The sequence below is a fragment of the Colletotrichum graminicola genome (assembly GCF_000149035.1).
Source record: "Colletotrichum graminicola M1.001 genomic scaffold supercont1.3, whole genome shotgun sequence".
Classification (NCBI taxonomy): domain Eukaryota; kingdom Fungi; phylum Ascomycota; class Sordariomycetes; order Glomerellales; family Glomerellaceae; genus Colletotrichum; species Colletotrichum graminicola.
The window spans coordinates 82,860-98,343 of record NW_007361007.1 but is presented as its reverse complement, the minus strand read 5'-3'; the positions used below and the strand labels follow the sequence as shown (position 1 = coordinate 98,343).

The 15,484-nt window shown below is 51.8% G+C and overlaps 4 protein-coding genes and 1 non-coding gene across 5 annotated transcripts; 3 read left to right on the top strand and 2 right to left on the bottom strand.

Annotated features, from left to right (window-relative positions):
* Positions 1 to 4,920: 4,920 nt before the first annotated feature.
* GLRG_00933 (ABC transporter transmembrane region) lies at positions 4,921 to 7,285 on the top strand (the record flags this gene model as incomplete). The annotated part of the gene is made up of 11 exons (XM_008091618.1): positions 4,921 to 4,950; positions 5,023 to 5,185; positions 5,262 to 5,579; positions 5,683 to 5,769; positions 5,856 to 5,976; positions 6,035 to 6,085; positions 6,156 to 6,220; positions 6,280 to 6,421; positions 6,474 to 6,956; positions 7,029 to 7,103; positions 7,174 to 7,285. The coding sequence occupies 11 exons, from the start codon at positions 4,921 to 4,923 to the stop codon at positions 7,283 to 7,285; spliced, it is 1,647 nt and encodes a 548-aa protein (XP_008089809.1).
* A 1,791-nt stretch (positions 7,286 to 9,076) lies between these two features.
* Positions 9,077 to 10,420, top strand: GLRG_00932 (zinc carboxypeptidase; the record flags this gene model as incomplete). The annotated part of the gene is made up of 1 exon (XM_008091617.1): positions 9,077 to 10,420. One exon carries the CDS (start codon positions 9,077 to 9,079, stop codon positions 10,418 to 10,420), a length of 1,344 nt encoding a protein of 447 aa, XP_008089808.1.
* A 369-nt stretch (positions 10,421 to 10,789) lies between these two features.
* On the bottom strand, positions 10,790 to 10,880 carry GLRG_13030. Its single transcript has one exon. It is a non-coding gene; the product is annotated as a tRNA-Val (tRNA).
* A 130-nt stretch (positions 10,881 to 11,010) lies between these two features.
* GLRG_00931 (glycosyl hydrolase) lies at positions 11,011 to 11,787 on the top strand (the record flags this gene model as incomplete). The annotated part of the gene is made up of 1 exon (XM_008091616.1): positions 11,011 to 11,787. The coding sequence occupies one exon, from the start codon at positions 11,011 to 11,013 to the stop codon at positions 11,785 to 11,787; it is 777 nt and encodes a 258-aa protein (XP_008089807.1).
* Positions 11,788 to 11,954: 167 nt separating this feature from the next.
* On the bottom strand, positions 11,955 to 13,448 carry GLRG_00930 (uncharacterized protein; the record flags this gene model as incomplete). The annotated part of the gene is made up of 1 exon (XM_008091615.1): positions 11,955 to 13,448. One exon carries the CDS (start codon positions 13,446 to 13,448, stop codon positions 11,955 to 11,957), a length of 1,494 nt encoding a protein of 497 aa, XP_008089806.1.
* Between the last annotated feature and the right edge of the window lie 2,036 nt (positions 13,449 to 15,484).

Here is a 15,484-nt window from a genome sequence, read left to right as displayed (position 1 = left end):
ATAACAACAACAAAAACAGACAGCTCAACTATACTAAATCTTCGTCACGTAGTTGACAGACCTGTGTATCTCCAAAGACCCCCCACCCCCGGCTACCGGAGGTCCTGTTTAACGTGGCGCTAGCAGCAACTAACTATCCGTACTGTTGCCAAAGAAGCCGGCTATGGCGGCTTCTTTTTGTCATGTTGATATCGGAGACATGTCGTTAGATATCCACAAGATAAGACTGCACCCACTGATTAGCCTAAATTGTCCTACTCTCTCCCTTTATCTTTGTTCTTCATCAGCCCTGTCTGATTGCTATCAGCTCCGTGGAGCTGGAACAGGACCAAAATATTACTCAGTCCCGTCCCTCCCCAGCTTCCCTTGAAGTCAAGTTTATGTCTTTTGGAAGCCTTGGCGCGACAAGACAAACTTGGGACATCCTCGTCTCTCCGCTTCGTTGTCTCCAGAGTACAGCAAACCGAGGTTCGAAGCGTGCGATCCTCGTTTGTCTAGCCAAACATGGGTACGGATACCTAGATGTGTCGGGTTGGCGAGCACGACCTCTAGAGGGTGACACGGCGACCACTCGGGAAGCTTTGATTAGAGTTCTTAGATCCCATCCGTTCATACTCCCGTCGTCCCGTGGCCATGGTTCTGTCCCCGTGCCCTGCATCTTTGCGGGCGTTTCTTTGCCCATTTGCCAGCCTAGGCCGGCGCCTAACCGCCCGTCATCCACTCATCCCAGCTGTATGTGTCGTGGTGACGGGCGCTCTCCATGCACGTGCTTGCGGGCGCAACCAGCAACTCATCTATATATTCACGTCTGCACTCCGTCCTGCTACGTCCTCATATATCTCTGGTGGTTTCGACACAACTAAGGACCAATGTTGTGCATCTCGGCTTCAGTTTGAATATCTCACTCTCCTCTAGAATCACGAGTCCATGGCATCAGCAGTCGGCCAACATCTGTCATCTGCCAACGAAGAACTAGTTACGACGAGACATTGAGAACCGAATCTTCAAGTCAGGCTAGGGGAGGCTTGCAGACAGATCATAGCCCTTCCTTCAACATCCCAACTCCGTATAGTTATCTCAACACGCGTGCGCCCATATGCAGCAGACCTATCCAAGGTCGCGATGCCTTGAGTTGTAAAGTATAAAGGTTCTGGCCTCTGGCCATGACCACAGTGCACTGAACACTATAAGTCCATTGCAGAAAACAGAAAATGAAATACACTGTTACGTCACTCCCTGGCCGACGGTTCCAATCTCAATGAATACATTCTTCCGGCCATTCTTCGTCACGCCATACTCTTTATGACATCCTCCAGCCTCTTCTCGACTTGCTCGATCACCGAGTGTTCTGCCAGGGCGTTTTCGAGCCTGGATTGGGTATCGTCTCTCTTGTCTGCCTCTAAATGTCTGTATTCGTCGTCGAATACTGTTTTGACAAGTTCTTCGACTTTCTCATTTGATTTCAGACATTCCATGAATGATCGTAGTTGCCTGGATGTCGAAAGGAAAAAGTGCATCCTATGGGACTTTGACGATGTGCTGCTTTACGCACTCACGCTGAGATTCTTAAACATTGCCGAGAATGGATTTGAGCTTCCGTTGCTCAGATGCTGGGGTTGTATCCAAGGGGGATCTAAGTGTGTTTCTATGAAGGCAGTACCCTGCAAGGGAGTGTCGTCGCCTCCCGGCCCAGCTTGACGCTCGCTAACCTGACCATCTCGTGCTCTAAATAGAAGCGAGCCAAAGGGTTTGTGGAGTTGGCCTTTATGATCCTCAGCATACTGCGCTTCCTTTTCCTCGGTGATCAAGCCAAGAAATTCACCGTCATCTGGCTGCTCCAGGTTTCGAACATGAGCAGCTCCCATAGTGACCCAATCAGTATCGAGAGTTGCAGAATATTCTAGTGCCGAGCCCGCTTCCGACAGGAGACTGGTAGATGCATTATTTCAATAATGTTAGTACTACGTATGTATGTTGTCGCCCCCATACCCCCTACGACCTACTTACTTAAACTAATCACAGTGAAGACGTGAGGAGCTCTTGTTGCCGATCATTGCTTACGTACGTGCCCACGTTGTTTAGAAGGATTGCTCTGTGCCTCTCTTTATCCCTCACCCTACGAGATTCGGGAAGCTCCAATTTCATTTGTGTCCTCGCGTGAGGACCAGATCCTTTCCTGGCCATACGATAACCCCCTTATAGCAACGAAACCCTTAATAATTCACTAGGCTTCATATAATATTCTGCGACCTAGCATGAATAATGTGTCGAATGTCTGCCACGATGAGCTTTTTGGGCCAGTCGTCGCCACGGAGTCTTGTTGAGGCGGACTTGACTTTACAGGTACGCAGCCCTTGAATGATAATGCGATACTTTGTAGCTAGTTACTGACATGATCTTTCTACCGTGCTATTTGAAGAAAGCGTCCTGTCTATCCTGCTGTCGGCTGGGTTTCTCCTAATTGCCCCTGTTCAGGTGGCCTGTATCTTTAAGGCCGTTTCGGCTGTGAGGCCGTTACTACTTCTATCGATGTTTAAACTCGTTTGTACTTCTTGGCTACTCTTGTTGTTACACTTTGTTGTAATTATTAACAAGTTCATGTTATTAACATAGGCTGGTAGGTATTGACTCTTGTTTATGCTGGACTTAACTTAGCCTTGCTGATCTTATGGGCTTTGGGACATGGATTCACCACTCGCGCAACCCTGGCCTCATCCGTGTTAAGTCTCTGCGCCGCTCTTACACTCACTGTCCTGTCCTAAGTTCAACATGGCAAAAGTCCACGACCATCTTTATAATTACTGGTTATCTCATAGTATCACTACCCCTGAACGGCGCGCGTGTCCGAACTGCCTGGCTCCTGGCATTGGACAAACATCTCATGCCAGCCATTCTTACTGCTGCTCTAGCCGTCCAGGTTCTGATTCTTATCCTAGAGACCAGGAGCAAAAGGAAAATCCTGGCTGGTGCGTGTCGCAGCTTCTCACGCGAGGCAACAAGCGGCCTCCTCAGTCGTGGGCTTTTTTGGTGGTTGAGACACTTGCTTTCTGATGGATCCTGACGTATCTTGGCTGTTGAAGATCTCGAGTCCATTAATGAAAAGCTTAGATCTTTTAAGCTTTCGAGTGAGCTACAGGTTTGGTGGATGAATTAAAGTGTGAGAAATATTTGAGCCCTCTTGCACCGAGATTGTTATCTAGTACTCTGACCTTGACTCACGCATCAGAGAAAGTAAACCATAATCGGCACAAGCACGCCTTAGCTCTGGCTATGCTGTCGGCCTGGCGGTTGGAACTTGTCAAGATTGCGCTTCCCCGTCTTTGTCTGGTTGCACTTAGCCTTGCACAGCCTTTCCTTATCCACCAGATCGTAGAGACTATATCGGCTCCTGTCAGTCAGCAAACTTGGAACCAAGGATATGGACTGATCGGTGCTGTGACTTTAGTCTATACAGGGATACCCGTAAGCTCAACTTTCTTCCTCCCGCCTGGGTTACTGCCTATTAGATACATATGTCATAAGATTATAACAGGCTTTTATTAGCACCTTTCCTTTTAACTTATGGCTATAGTTAGGGGCGGCCTTGTTTCCCTGATCTATGAGAAGATTGTGTAATCGCTGTTGACGTAAGTTGGTGACTCTGCTGTGATGACCTTAATTAGTACAGACGTCGAACGAATCTGCGAGACGTGGCATCTTGTGGTTGCTGAAAGTCGGGCGAGTGTTATTTAGCTTGCTTTTGCTGTGTGGTTCTTATAGATGCAAATTGGTCTTGTTTGTATTACTTTAGTTATTGTTGTGTTGGGTAAGTTAGTGTACTTATGTTGATTGGGCTTAGAGTTGCTTTATTTATTGGTTTATGTTGCTAACTTTACGACTTGGTAGTGGCGACCGCTATGTCAATTAGAGCGGCTGAGTTTGTGACTGCACGCCAGAAGGTCTGGCTTGAGGCGGTTTAAGCGAGGGTTAACTTTACTGTATACACCCTGGGCTTGATGAGAAGTATAAAGATGTTGGGCCTTAGTAACAAATTTGAATTTCTTATATAGGGTATGCGTGTTACTGAACTGGACCTCTCTAAGAGGTTTAGGCGCTTGTCTAGCTTTAATGTCTGCCTCGGTAAGCTGAAACGCACCTCTAAGTTGATCTAGTATAGGCACTAATGAATCCTAGTAAACTTACCCTTGCTGTTCTCCTAGTCCTTCACATTTGCTGCCTTTGTAGTTGCCGCTAAAGTTTAGGGTAACAGCTTTGTGATGGTGTTGCAGGTAGTTACAGCCCTGTCTATTCTCTCTATCCTTATGGAGCCTCTAGGCAAGCTGTTAGTGGTGATTCCTTAGGTATATGCTGCCTTGGGTTGCTTCTAGAGAATTCAGGACTTTCTTGCTAGTGAGTCCTGGGACGACAAACGACTGCCTGAATGCCCGCTAGAAACAACGAATCTCGAGAGCCACGATGAGCCGGACACGATTCAGACGCCTTTAGGCTATAACCATGTGGAAATGATTCCACGTTTAAAACTAACACTAAAAGAGCCTTTTCCTTATACGATCTTCAACTCCGACCATGTGATTATCGATAATGCTACCCTTGGCTGGCGAGGTTCTGGCCCTGTAATCAAAGACATATCACTGCGCATTGGCCTAGATTATTATCTTACAGTCATTTTGGGACTAGTCGGCTGTGGCAAGTCTACAATTCTAAAGGCGATTCTTGGCGAAGCCACCATGTTCAACGGCTCTGTCTGGATCAGTAGCAAGGAGTTAGCCTATTGCGATCAAAGCCTGTGGGTTTTGAACGGCTCTGTCTGAGAAAACATTGTCTCGGGAACTGACTTTAACGCTGCTTGGTATAATACTGTTATTCACGCTTGCGCTTTACAAGTGGATCTGCTGCAGTTATCGGACGGTGACACGACGAATGTCGGGAGTAAAGGGGTTTTGCTTAGCGGTGGGCAGAAGTAACGCCTGGTAAGAACTGCCTTGGCGCCTGACAATTGTATTGCGTACTAAGATAAAACAGACGTTAGCTCGGGCACTTTATGCGCACAAGCCTATCGCTGTTCTGGATGATGTACTGAGCGGCCTGGATGCCGGCACCCACGACATCGTCACCACGCGTGTCTTCGGAGCTGATGGACTGATCCGGAAGCTGGGTATGGCAGCCATTTTGGCCACTCATTCTGGTGAGTAACAATGAGTTTTGAATAGCTCATATAGAGTTTAGAAAATCGTGTCATTCCTACTAACGACCACACACAGTGAGCCTATGCGCCGTCGCGGACCAAACTATCATACTTGACGACCAAGGACAAATCATTCAGCAGAGCTCCTCTGAGAATATGGATTCTCTTACGCCACAGCTAGCCGGAGACAATGACTCTTCGGTGAGCTTAGGAGATAGCCCACCTCCTAAGATTTCAGCTGGTGAAACCCAGGGCTCAAGCACGAAACGAGATGACAGCAGACAGGTGGGCGACTTGTCCATCTATCTATACTACGTCTCGTCAATGGGATGGCTCAGCTTCGCCTTGTTTGGTATCTTCGTAACTTCGAACGTGGCATCTAGCACCTTGCAATGTAAGCATGCTCCTTCCATCAGATCCGCCCCTTTTTGTCAGTGCTGGTGTACTGCCATTCAGCCGCAGTAAGTCAGGCTTGATGCTTATCCGGGTGAGTACAGATGCATGGGTCACACTATGGGCCCAAAGCAGCGACGGATCGCAAGCATCACGGCTCGGCTACTGGCTTGGGTTATATGCACTTTTTGGTTTTTTTTACTGCGGCCGGTCTTATTTCTGCGGTCTAGTGAGTTCTTCTTCTACGGTATCATACCTGACTTCTCAAAGCCTGGAGGCTCACCAAGCATCATGCTTGAAGCTTTTATGCTAGTAAATATACCCAGCTACATGTACGTGGTGATCGTACCTAAGTCTGCACAGTCTCTCCACTTGACTGTGCTTCGGGCAGTTGTACGGTAAGATCTCCGAATTCTTGTTGCCAGTGGCTTGTTCATGTTCTTACGGTAACGACAGAGCTCCAATGTCTTTTCTCGCCAAGACCGACACTGGGGTGTTGGTTAATAGGTATGTCATGACTTTCGCGTAAGACAACAAGAGTATGGACTAACCCATGAGTATTTCTTCCCCCTGACAGGTTCAGTCAAGACATGCAGTTGGTTGACATGACTCTACCCGGGGCACTCGTGAATGCGAGCTTTCGTCCGTAGCAACTTTAACGCAATCCTCTAGGAAGCTGGTCGCTAATTTGAGAATCATAGAGCTTGCTGCGTGTTTCGTAGTTGCAGCGTTGGCCATTGTCGCTGTTTCCTACTTCGCAGCGGTACTGCCCTTTGTCGTCTGCGCTCTCTTCTGCCTCCAGCGCTTTTATCTAAGGACATCTCGGCAGCTTCGACTACTAGAGTAATGCCTATTGTTACCTCGCAAACGATATGAAGTACTAATGCTGGTTTAGCCTGGAAGCGAAAGCACCTCTTTATTCTCACGTTCTGGAGTCTCTCCAGGGCATCGCCACTATCCGAGCATATGGCTGGACGAGCAACCACATCGCCAAGAATATCGCCATCCTCGACAGGGCCCAGAAGCCTTATTACTTGCTCCTGTGCATTCAACGATGGCTGACTCTTGTATTGGGACTGACGGTCGCTGGGCTCGCGATACTGCTCACCACCCTAGGCGTCACGCTCCGCAGCAGACTGGACGCTGGTTTCCTCGGCGTTGCCCTTGTCAGCATGATGAATATTGGCCAATCCTTGGCTGCACTTATTACCTTTCGGACCTTGCTTGAGACGTCCTTGGGTGCCATTTCGCGCGTGAAGACTTTCTCTGAGGATACCCCGACCGAGAAACCTCGCGAGATTATGGATTCAAGAATGATCGCTGGCTGGCCGTCTCAAGGATCGGTGGTCATTGAGAATTGGTCGGCTCACTATAATGGGTATATATATCTCACTTTAAACTTTCTGGAGTTTTGTACCTATTTAAAGTAGTAGCTAACATCATAACACAGTCACCCCGTGCTTCGCAACATCGATATTTCGATTCAGGCTGGGGAGAAAGTTGCCATATGCGGCAGGACAGGAAGGTAGGAGTCACAAGCATGAATTATTCCACAAGCCTTATGATGAGAAACTTGCTAACAGAAGTGTCGCAAGTGGCAAAACCTCACTTCTTTTATCCCTGCTTGGCATGGCCGAGGAGTCTACCGGGAAGATTGTCTTAGACGATATCGATCTTGCATTAGTACCTAAAGATATCACCTGCTAGAAGCTTATGTCTCACACAAGACCCTTTCTTGTTTGGCGGGAGCGTCAGACTGAATGCAGATCCGCATGGCGAGGCTACAGATACTGATATTATCTCTGCCCTGCAGAGGGTTGGGCTATGGGATATCTTCCGATTAAAGGAGAGCCTAGAGACCTCTCACCCTCTAGAATCCTTAATACTTGATATGAAGATGGAAGAGGACTTCTTGTCCTAAGGGCAAAGAAAGCTTTTCTGCCTCGGCCGTGCGCTTTTGCGCAAGAGCCTGGTCCTGGTTTTAGATGAGCCGAGCAGCGGGTAAGTAACAGACCCTCCCTCTCCTTGCGTTCATATCTGAAAAAAGATATTATGATAGAGTATGAAAGCTGACACTAAGTATTACTTATGATTCACAGTGTGGACGCTAGCACCGAATCTTATATAGAAGCTATCGTTAAGTCGGAGTTTGCGACTAGCACTGTTATCATGGTAACGCACAGTCTCGCTGGTGTCTGTAAATTTGATAAGGTTGTTGTTCTAGATGGGGGCGTGTTAATTGAGTACGGTGAGCCAGAGGAGCTATTGGCGAGGGTTGATGGGGCATTCGCGAAGCTCTATGCTGTGCAACGTGGAAGACCCGAGACTTCTTCTGCATAAGCAGGGGTGATATTATCACGCGGCGGTAGATCGCAGGAACTAGGGAAGCACCGCACTAACAGCATCCGCTGGGGTTCGTGGTGACACCCTTGTGAGGGTGCTGCTAAATGTCGACGTCGAAAGGTGGTGGTAACAGAAAGAAAGAGAAGGGGGGTGGGGGGTTAGGAAGTGATCTCTAGAATTAAAGTGTAAGCTAGAGGCTGCCTAAGACAGATGTTCGGAAGGGTAAAAGCGATCTCGCTGCTGGATCTTCTCATTAATGTCATTCTATTTAGAAATTGACCCAGCCATCTCATGTTCACCATAAGACGAGATATAACCTGCCGAATTGGTCAAGATCCACCCGCAATTACATGAGGCCGTTGTTATCAAAGACATTCAGCAGATGGGCCGGGACAAGCCGCACATTGACGTTGCACTTCTCTCACTGAGGGGGGAATCGACGACGCATGTGGCCCGACGAGCTTTCACCCCTGCTCGGCTGTTGTCTTGGGCAGTACAAAAGCTCCTTGCCAAGATTACCTGTCCACTAGCAAAAGAAGAAACTTGGGCACATATGTCGACATTGACCAATCCCATCGTAGACGACGCGTCGTTGTCTATGATTGGAAATGATAAGATGGCACAGCAGTGCTAGACCAACTTGGCAGCAATTGCCAATGGAATAAGCGTGGAAAGCTTACTCGGCTCCCAGTTGCCCCATCGAGCTCACTCACATCAGCCTTGGATTGCTTTGCGCCCCGTTCAGTCGGGCCAAGGCCTCTGATTGATTGAGGTGCACGAAAGAAGCAAGGCTAATGTAACCGAGACTCTCCTTGCCCCAAACGCTGCAGCGAACCACCTGCTGTGTAGATTACCTTCCTAATCAAGAGAGTGAATCCGGGGGTAACACAGAACTCAAGCACGGAGAGAGGCCGAGAGCAAACCAATGCCCACCCTGGTGATCAACATCGCACCAGCATCATCATGCAGCTACACGGGACCGGGGGTACTCGTCAGTTGGACCTGGCTTAAATGATAGAAACGGCCAGGCTACTCTGATATAACCTGCGCGCCGCCTCATTACTTTGCCAAGTTTTCTGTCTTCTCAGGCACCGCTCGACAGATCCTTCACCCTCAACCAAGGCTCCCCTCCCCGTCCCCGATAACGAGGCGACAATGAAAATCTCTCACGCCTGCACCCTCCTCTCCCTCGCCTGGCTGGGGGAGACCTGCCTCCTTCCCGGGGAAGCCTCGGGCCGCCGCATCGGCCGCCGCCAGGTCACAAACCCCAATAACACGGGCGCGGCCATCGGCACCGGCGACCGATTCGACGGCGGCAAGAAGTTCCCCCGTGGCCTTGGCTCCCAGCCCGCCGGCACGAACCTCGAGTCTCTCCTCAACGTTGACGAGATCAAGAGCGCCGTCCGTGGCCTGGTCGAGGAGTACGACATTGAGTACTTTGAGTCCCCACACAAGACTTATCAGAACGCCTCATTCTTCGGTGCAAAGGTCGGCGGCTCCGGCGACTGCAGCGATGTGTACCGCGTGTACTTCAACGCCGCCATCCACGCCCGAGAACGCGGCGCGTCCGACAATATCATCTACTTCATCTCGGACCTGCTGTACGCGAACAAACACGGAGAGGGCCTTGCTTTCGGCGGTCGTGTGTACTCCAATTGCGATGTCCAGCGCGCGCTGTCAACGGGCATCGTCTTCACGCCCCTGAGCAACCCCGACGGCGTGGCGTACGACCAGGCGACGCACAGCTGCTGGCGCAAGAACCGCAACCCCGCCGCGTCGGGAGGCGACCCGGACGCCGTCGGCATCGACCTGAACCGCAACTTCGACTTCCTCTTCGACTTCCTGCAGGACTTTGCGCCCACCGTCGGGCCCAACGTCGCGTCGGACCAGCCCGGCGCCCAGACGTACCACGGCACCAGCGCCTTCTCCGAGCCCGAGACGAAGAGCATCAAGTGGGTGATGGACGGGCACAAGGAGCTGCGGTGGTTCATGGACATCCACAGCTTCGTTGGCGTCGTGCTCTATAACTGGGGCAGCGACGAGAACCAGCTGCGCAAGCCCTACATGAACTTTTTGAACGACTCGTACGACGCCGTAAGGGGCCTGATGCCCGATACGCCGTCGACCGACGGCATCTACGGGGAGTACGTCCCCAGCAGCGACTGGTCAGAGAAGGTGTTTGCGGCTATGCGCATGGGGAACGCCATGGACGCTGCCGTGGGCCGGCATTACGAGGTTCAGCAGAGCGCGTACCTGTACCCGACGTCGGGCGCCAGCGACGACTACGCCTACTCGCGCCACTTTGCGGACCCCTCGCTCGGCAAGATCCACGGCTTCACAGTCGAGTTTGGTTTCGGCAACGACGAGGTCGAGTGCCCGTTTTACCCCACGCCCGCCCAGTACCACCAGAACCTGCTTGAGACGGGCGCCGGCTTCATGGAGTACCTCCTTGCCGCGTCAGAGATAGGCGTTGGCGAGCCTGCCTCCTGTGCGACGTGAGAGGAGCAGGGAGAATAATAATTACTGAGAGCGGGGAGATCTATGACGTTGCGGGCAACCCGGATACCAGAGAATGACTAGAGTCAGCTCCCGTTATCCTGTATTACTAGGGAATGCCAAAAGGCTTAGAAACGACCCCATAGGTAGATATTACTTCAACGAGTCAATGAACGACGTCATGGTGCATTCGAGTGAGGAAGTACTTAACATGTCCCGTATCTGCCTTAGGAAGAGAGAAAGAGAGAGGTCGATTCCGGATTCTCTGTTGCCTATAATCTCTACAAGAACAAAAGCAATAATTCACCAAGGTCAGTAGAATCAAAGTACAGAAGCAAAGTACAATCGGCAAAATCAAAAAGATTGGAGCTATGACCGTGGCAGGGCTCGAACCTGCGACCTTCTCGGGATCAAGTGCACATACTTGTGAACGAGAAATCATAATCCACTAGAACACACAGCCGATTATTAGATGTTAATCGATATTTTAGTAACTAATAGATATTAGTCAATAACCCCGCTTTCCTTGGCACCACTTCAACATCCACCAACGCTACAAATCTCAATCGTGGCGTGGTAATTCACCCTGCAGAATGACGCCCAGAAGCAACAAGTCGTTCGAGGATCCCTTTCGAATCCTCGTCTTCAGCAAGACGTCTGACTACCGCCACGATTGCATCTCCGCCGCCGTCTCGGCTCTGGAATCCCTCGGCGCCCGTTCGGGGCTCTTCACCGTTGACGCAAGCGAGGACGCTGAGGCTTGCATCACCCCGCGGTCCCTCGCCGCGTATCGCACAATCGTCTTCCTCCATTGCACGGGGCCCTTTCTGAACGCCAATCAGATCGGCGCGCTGAGGGGCTACGTGCAATCCGGCGGCGGCTTCGTCGGCGTGCACGCCGCCGCAGCTGGCCTTCTGGAGGATGACTGGTACGGCAGGCTCATCGGCGCGCACTTCGACCACCACCCGCCCCCTGAGGAGGCGGCGTGTGTGGTTGAGGATCCGGGGCATTTCGTTATGAGGCGGGGCTTGGACCCCGGAAAGACATTGACGGGAGCGGCCGATGTGACCCGGAAACGATGGACCGACGAGTGGTACAATTTCCGGTCGCATCCCAGGGAGAACAAGAATCTCCATATCCTGATCAGGGGGGACCCGTCAACCTTCGAGGGTGGCGCCATGGGTGACGATCACCCACTTGCATGGTGCCAGGAATTCGACGGCGGACGGTCATTCTACTCGGCCCTGGGCCATTTCGAGAAATCCTACGAGGATGAATGGTTCATGGACACGATTTACAATGCCATTGTATGGACTGCTCGTCGCGAGGATGACGTACGACCAAAATCGCCATCGTCCTCTGTACGATAAGTGTCGAATAAACACTGAGAACATGGATCATGATTACAAGTGACACAAAGAGCCTGATGGGTATCTAAGCGGCGACGCCGTGAATTGCCTCAAATACTTTATACTAATATATATATATATATACATGTATATATGTACAGAATCACAGCACGCATCAAGGCAACTGACTAGTCAGCCTGTCTGTCACTAACCCCCCCACTGAAGCGCACCTCTAGCCTGGACTCAAGAGGTTCTGACCAAATATCGTGCTTGAAGTCGGGGATGTGTAGCAGGATGCCTAGTTCTTGACTCGTGTACCAGCTGGCCCGATCCAGGTTGCCGGAGCCCAGGCAGAGGTACTCCCTGTCGACGAGTGTCATCTTCAAGTGCGATACAACCGGTTCCTCAAGGTCTCGCACCGCCGTAGCCTGCAGGTTCGGGCGGTAGTAGTAGATGTCGAGGCGGCCGGGACGTTGCACCTGAGACTCGGTATCGGCTGATCGTTTCCTGTCCCACTCGGCGCAGGCTTGACTGTATCGCTTAATGAGCGATCGCAGTGTCCATTCCGTCGTGGTGCAGGCCGTGACGAGCTGCTCGATTAACATCATGTTCTTACTCGTTCTGATGCGGACGTCGACGCCGCGGCGCAGAGCGTCCAAGAGGGCGTCACTAACGGTCCGACAAGTCAGGTTCGGAGTCACGATGTCGATGTCAGTCCGGGCACAAGCGAACAAGGACAGCAGGGCCGCGTTTAAAGGAGTTACCGGCGCCTCTTTCTTCCGGATCCAGGGAATATAACGGAAGCCGGGATTCCAGTGATGAGATGAAGGCAGGATGACGGCTGGACACGGTGGGAGATTTGAAAGACCGAGCCGGCGATATGCTGCCTCGGCCTCCGGAAGTAGACCTCCGACAGGGCGGTCGGTGTTTCCAATAGCAGGGCGTGGTTCACAGTTTGCTACCTCACTGCTCGTGTCGGCATTGGGAATATCCCGAGGGCTGTCCGGTTCCCACACATGGGTATAGAATCTCACGAGCTGCGCGACGGCTGCCCCTTCGAACCCGATGCAGCCTTCGAACCACGTCTCCCAGCTCACGTTGCAGCTGGGCATCCAGGCGTACCTGCGGTCGACAATGACAAACTTGGGATGCATGACGCTGAATGGCAGGAAGAACAGGCTCTTGACAGAGAGTTCGATGCGGGCTGCCTTGAGGGCGGTGTCTGGGGGCAACCCGAGCTTTGGCCATGCCGAAGTCGGATACGTGTATCCGTCTCTCGACCACGGATGGAAGATTTTCTGGAAGAAACTTCGCGACGAAAAACAGATACGGACACGTAACGTGGCGACTGCATCTTCACCAGACGCCTGTATTGCCTCACGTTGCCGGTCGGCGAGAAGCTCGAGGGTCTCCCTGATGGCCGTCAGAGTATCGGACGGAGCCCAGAAGCAGGTAACCAAGATGACCTCATGCTTCGCAGTCAAGATGGCGGGGAGGAGGGTGTTTCTGTAGATGGTCGCGCCGTTGCCGATTGTGAGTGACTTGGGACTGCATGTCGTCACAAGGCTCTCAGGGTCTGAGAGGTGATAATTGGGGAAGTCGTTCAGCTGTTCTCCGCGACTCGACTTGAGAGTATGAACCCAACGGTCCAAAAAGGCCGAGGGAAACGAGTGTGATGTCATCTCTGATACGGTAAACCGGGTGAGGCTGAAGCGTAAACCAGATGGAATGGATCAGGGGTAGAGAGTTCTAAGCTCTCAGGGCGCGGCTTGGTGGGATGAATGACTGATGTTACACATGAGTGTTCTGTGCTTCGTGCTGTACGGACCGGCGAAAAGGCAGTGTCGTCATGTCATGGCAGGGGCATCGAAAGGGGGGTGGGGGGCGCGGCCCCTGTCAAGGCTCGCCTGGAGAAGGGGGAGCGAGGAAGCACAGGCGCAAGATGGAGAGGTGCCGCTGAGCGCTCTGATACGCGTACGTCAAGTTCGCATGGACCTCGTAATGAAGATGGTTTATCTGGGTATGCCTGTTACGAGTTCCAAGTGGAACGGCGTGCGAGAAGTTCAAGGGGGTGAGAGATTGCTGCCGAGACGCCCGGCTTGATCCCAGCAGAAGCGGGCCGTTTTGGTGAGAGACTGAGGCGCAGTCGAGGGAAGCTTCAGCGATGCAGCGGCTATCCTAGGGCGAGGGCGACGTATACTTGCACTGTGTTGTGCCGTGTTGCGTGTGTGCACTACGAGTTGGTTGTGAGTGCGACTTCAACCGCGGTGTGCGATGCCAGTGATGATCTGCGGCGCTAGCATGCAGCAACGCAAGTGCCATTGTCACAGACAGACAGCCGATCTGCTAGCGGCGATGAGTGGGATCAAGCAACCTTGAGTGGAAGCTCAGGGCAACGTTGTTGAATCTTCCAGAGTCAACCACAAGAAAGCATCGGTACTACAAGATTGTAGCCAGGATGACGGACGGGTTCCGAAGTAAAGCTGCCAGTTGTTGAATAAACAGAAGTAAGTGCCCGGCACATTCGGTGATGCCAAGCTCACTGAGGGAAGCCGACGACGACCTAAATCGAGATGGGTTGGCTTAAGTAACTCATCACCGAGGCAGATGATTTCGGATCGTGGTCCGTGAGCGTGAGGCCGGCTGACGCATGTGCACTGCAGCGCAAGCCGACGTACGTGGCGCTCCAGAGAGATGTACTATGCTGCCCCGTTCAGAGACTGAATGGCCAGACAAGGAGACCCGGAAGCGCACAGGATGATGAGAGACAGAGTGAGTATCAATGTCTGATTCGTCGCAGCCCAGAAGTATGTTGTCTGGGAGGTTCGCAAACTCAGAGGACTTGCAACAGAGCCTGCAGGGGCCGAATTTCGAGAGCTGTCTAGGCCGCTTGCCGTGTGTCAAGTAATTCCGGGCGAAAACAAAGTTTCATCTCGGGTGACACATACACCCGCACAGAGAGAGAGAGAGAGAGAGAGATACGACTGGGTTGAGGACAGAAGAAAACGGTGTCGGGGCTGGCTGGCATAGGCTGCTTGACTTGAGGCATAAGAACCGTACCTGTTGACCCTCGACAACCGTTCACCCGAGTTGGGGGGTATTGGCTTATTCGATCTGCTCGCTGTTGTTCTATCGCCTGATGGGACCGGTTCGACCCAAGCATCAATCGAACGGATGGAAACATGGCGCACATCAATCGTTGGCAAGCTGTTAGCGGCTGATTTGCATGGAAGGGTCTGGGCCATACAGATACCTACCCAGGTAGAGACAGACTGGCTCAAGCGGACACTTTGATCAAGTCGGAGAGTTCCCACGTGACGTAGGGAGCTAGCGAACTGGGGTAGCAACGGTCTCTGGTTTCCAATTGATCGCATGATGGCGATTGATAGTTTCGTCGTCCGTCATGTTTACCACCAGAGCAAGACAAGACGAAGAGACATTGGGTTCAGTGAACTCACTTGGTATGCTGTGTGATCCCATGTTCACGGTAGGTAACGCTCGCAAGGGCGTGAAAAGGGAGAGGACGAGGAATGGCGGGGTCCCACCTGAGCCCCCAACAGCCGTCTCGACTTAGCACAGCCATTACCCCGTGTGGGCGGCGTTCCTGGATCCTGGTTTTGGTGGTGGTGTGAGCACGTTGAGTGTGCCATTCGACTGGCTCACAAGTTTCGAGTCCTAAACTGCGGGGGACAGACGTACCTAGGAGAGCGACAAGTGC